This window comes from Polypterus senegalus, chromosome 10, assembly GCF_016835505.1.
Source record: "Polypterus senegalus isolate Bchr_013 chromosome 10, ASM1683550v1, whole genome shotgun sequence".
In the NCBI taxonomy this organism is placed as follows: Eukaryota; Metazoa; Chordata; class Cladistia; order Polypteriformes; family Polypteridae; genus Polypterus; species Polypterus senegalus.
This window is the reverse complement of record NC_053163.1, coordinates 31,398,513-31,401,460: the sequence shown is the minus strand read 5'-3', so window position 1 is coordinate 31,401,460 and position 2,948 is coordinate 31,398,513. Positions and strand designations below refer to the sequence as shown.

At 39.6% G+C, this 2,948-nt stretch overlaps 1 protein-coding gene across 1 annotated transcript; it reads right to left on the bottom strand.

Annotated features, from left to right (window-relative positions):
• Window positions 1–745: 745 nt before the first annotated feature.
• On the bottom strand, window positions 746–2,681 carry LOC120536215 (myoglobin-like). Its single transcript, XM_039764552.1, has 3 exons — window positions 2,506–2,681; window positions 1,884–2,103; window positions 746–922 (listed from the first exon to the last, which is right to left on the bottom strand). Exons 1-3 carry the CDS (start codon window positions 2,598–2,600, stop codon window positions 779–781), a joined length of 459 nt encoding a protein of 152 aa, XP_039620486.1. The 5' UTR covers window positions 2,601–2,681; the 3' UTR covers window positions 746–778.
• Between the last annotated feature and the right edge of the window lie 267 nt (window positions 2,682–2,948).

The following is a 2,948-nucleotide window of genomic DNA, read 5'->3' as shown; positions in this document are numbered from 1 at the left end:
AACACACCCATTATTGCAGCAGCATTAAGTGGGGACTTACAGCAAATCCAGTGCTAGGGAAGGAGAAATGCCGATACTGTTTCAGTACTAGATTTTGGTAATCTTCAGCCAAATGCAAATTGCCACAGCACTAGCACCTAGCCCACTTAGGTTGGACTGTGGGGTCTGGAGACAAAAAAAGAAAACCCAACACAATTTCTTCTAAAATAACCCCAATTGGAGGTGGGAAAGGAAACACTGAGCAGTAAAAACCCTCACTCAGAACAGGCAAGTTAGAACCTACATTCTGAGGCACATGAATGTCAGAGCTAGACGGACTTTTCCTTGGATTTAAAAACTCCAATGCCAATCAACGTTATGTCAGACCGAGGTGAGGAGATCACTATCCTGAACTAAAGGATATGGATAGTCTGGACAGTTGGTACAGTGGAAAAACCACTTCATTGAAGTTATCAAACCAGAGGCAGAAATTACATATCAGAGACCATTCAGTCCTCACTGTGGAGGAGAGTTGCTTGCAGTTATTCAGGCATTGAATTGGTCCAAATGGTCAATAACGTTGTACGATAGTGGGTAGAAATCCTGGTCTTCATGACCATCTCCTGTCTAGAAAGGACAAGTTTAGCTTCTAAACACTCTAGAGAACTACAGAATATATACAGCCTCTAGGATCAGTTAGTCAAATAGAAAACCCCAGGCATCCCTTTACTTTTGAAGTAGTTTTATTCATACAAGAGCTCAAAAAGAGCATCCAATTAAGACAGCTTACACAATACGATCATTTATCAAATCCTAGCTTATCATAGCAAGCTCCCATGTCAGTTTGAAACTCCTTCAGCACATTCTTCATTGCTGTTAGAGCATCAGGACCAAAGCCATCAATCTTTTCTGCTGCCACTAGGACAATGACTTCACTGATGATCTGGAAAGGAAAAAATGACAACTTGTTACAGTTGCTAGCCCAATTCAGGAGTTTGCTCTAATGAGGCTTAGAACTTCATCATGGAAGTAGAGGTAGACAGTAATACCTCATCTAGTGCAGTTATTACCTTAAAGGCACAATTCTATAGGAAAACACTGCAGGTCCTATAAAAGTAGAATTAATGGCTATGCTTAGTTTAATACTAAATTGTTATGATGTTGTGAAGACCATTAACCAACAGTGCAACCAAAAAAGCTTGATGCAAGAGCTAGTCTTTGCTTATAACCAAGGAACCTCCCATCTATGAAAGCTTGCATTAGATTATACAAACATAACAGCTCATTAATACTATATTGTTAATCCAGTACTGACCATTAGAACTACTCAACTCTAGATTTGTACAATTGCAAAAAAATTGAAATGGGTGTATAGACAATAGACGGTGGTCATGCAATTAAAGAAACTACCTCGATGGAAGCAATTAAAAAGAGAATAAACCGATTTGTGAACCATTTTTCCTTTGAATTCCCTAAATCTGGAGGGGGATACTTGGACTGTGGAAGTTTTGGTATACACCTTATACTCAAACCTTTTTGGTGGTCACATTTGTCATCCTAGCTATGCCTGATAAGCTTCTGTACAAGGCAGGAATTTAGCCATCGACACTACTCAGAATTAGTTTTCTATAAATTAAAGCAACATCCAAGTCTGTAGGACTCCATTTCGGGACCATGAAATTTAAAGAGGGTTGTAAATGCATTCTGAAGGATAGGGGCAGAATGGGCAATTGCATTCTCATTAAGGCTACAGAAACAGGCTTCTCTAAAGTCATTAATCTTCCCGATTAAATAAAAACCTCACAAAAAACAAAACACACCACATTAGGCTTAAACCCAAACCCAGTATTACTATATTCCAAAAAGGACTGCCATCAGATCAAGCCTTTATGTCCAGCAAGTACCTGAAAGTTGACTCGAGGGATCTTGTGCTGCTGGGCATGACTTTTTGCCAGATCACTCACAAGTTCCTGGTGTTCCCGTTTCTTTTTCAGAAATTCTGTCAGCTTGCGGACAACAATTTCCCCATGGGTCTGGAGGTCAGGATTGTTCTGCAGTTGCTCCTTGGAAAGGGCAGCAAACTTGGGGAACAGCTTCTGAACATCTGGATTGGTTTCAAACAAGCTGAGGATAATGAGAGCAGGAAGAAAAATAAATACCATCCATTCACCTGCAATAGCATGGGCATCTTAAAGTTAATACAAAACTATTTAGAGCAACAACGTGTTTACACAAGAGCAGACAAAGCTCCACACAAGTGTTTAAGGAGATCATGAGCACTCCACACTGGACTATCGCACCATCCAGTTTGTCAGCAAACATTCAGTCATTCACTGCACTCACATTCTGCCTATTTAAATGCCAATACAAGTCTGGAGGGATTTGTGAACAATGAAAATTGCAACACTAAACACAATTTAGCCACAAAACTGAAAAATGTAAGACCTTAAAATGAAAAAGCCAAACATTTCCGACAGAAAGCTAACTGAATGAGAAATTACTAAATTTAAAAAATAAAAAAGTTACCGCTGAAGAATAATCTCTCCATAAAGTTTGGGATTAGCCTCCACGGGAGCCCAGAAATTTAGCACCTTGTTATAATCCTCAACACAGGCACACATCGTGGAGCGACAACGAAATAGGTACTATTCAAACTCAGTTAACAAAACAAGAACACCAACAGCTGACTCCTTGCCTCGTCCCCTCCTCTTTATAATCCGACGTCGACTCCGCCCCTCTGAGCACGTGCGCCCTGCCAGCTGGAGAAGCCGCTGATTGCAGCGCCGAGACACACACGGGCCCGTCTACTTAAAAAAAGGTCTCATAAATTTACTTATTTGTTTTAGTTTTTTTCCTCAGAACAAAATAAATAAATAAATAAATATTAACAAATAGAAAATAGACACTTCAAGAGTATTCTTAATAGTTAACACATGTATCTCCTGTATGTTTTCATATTTTACATGGAA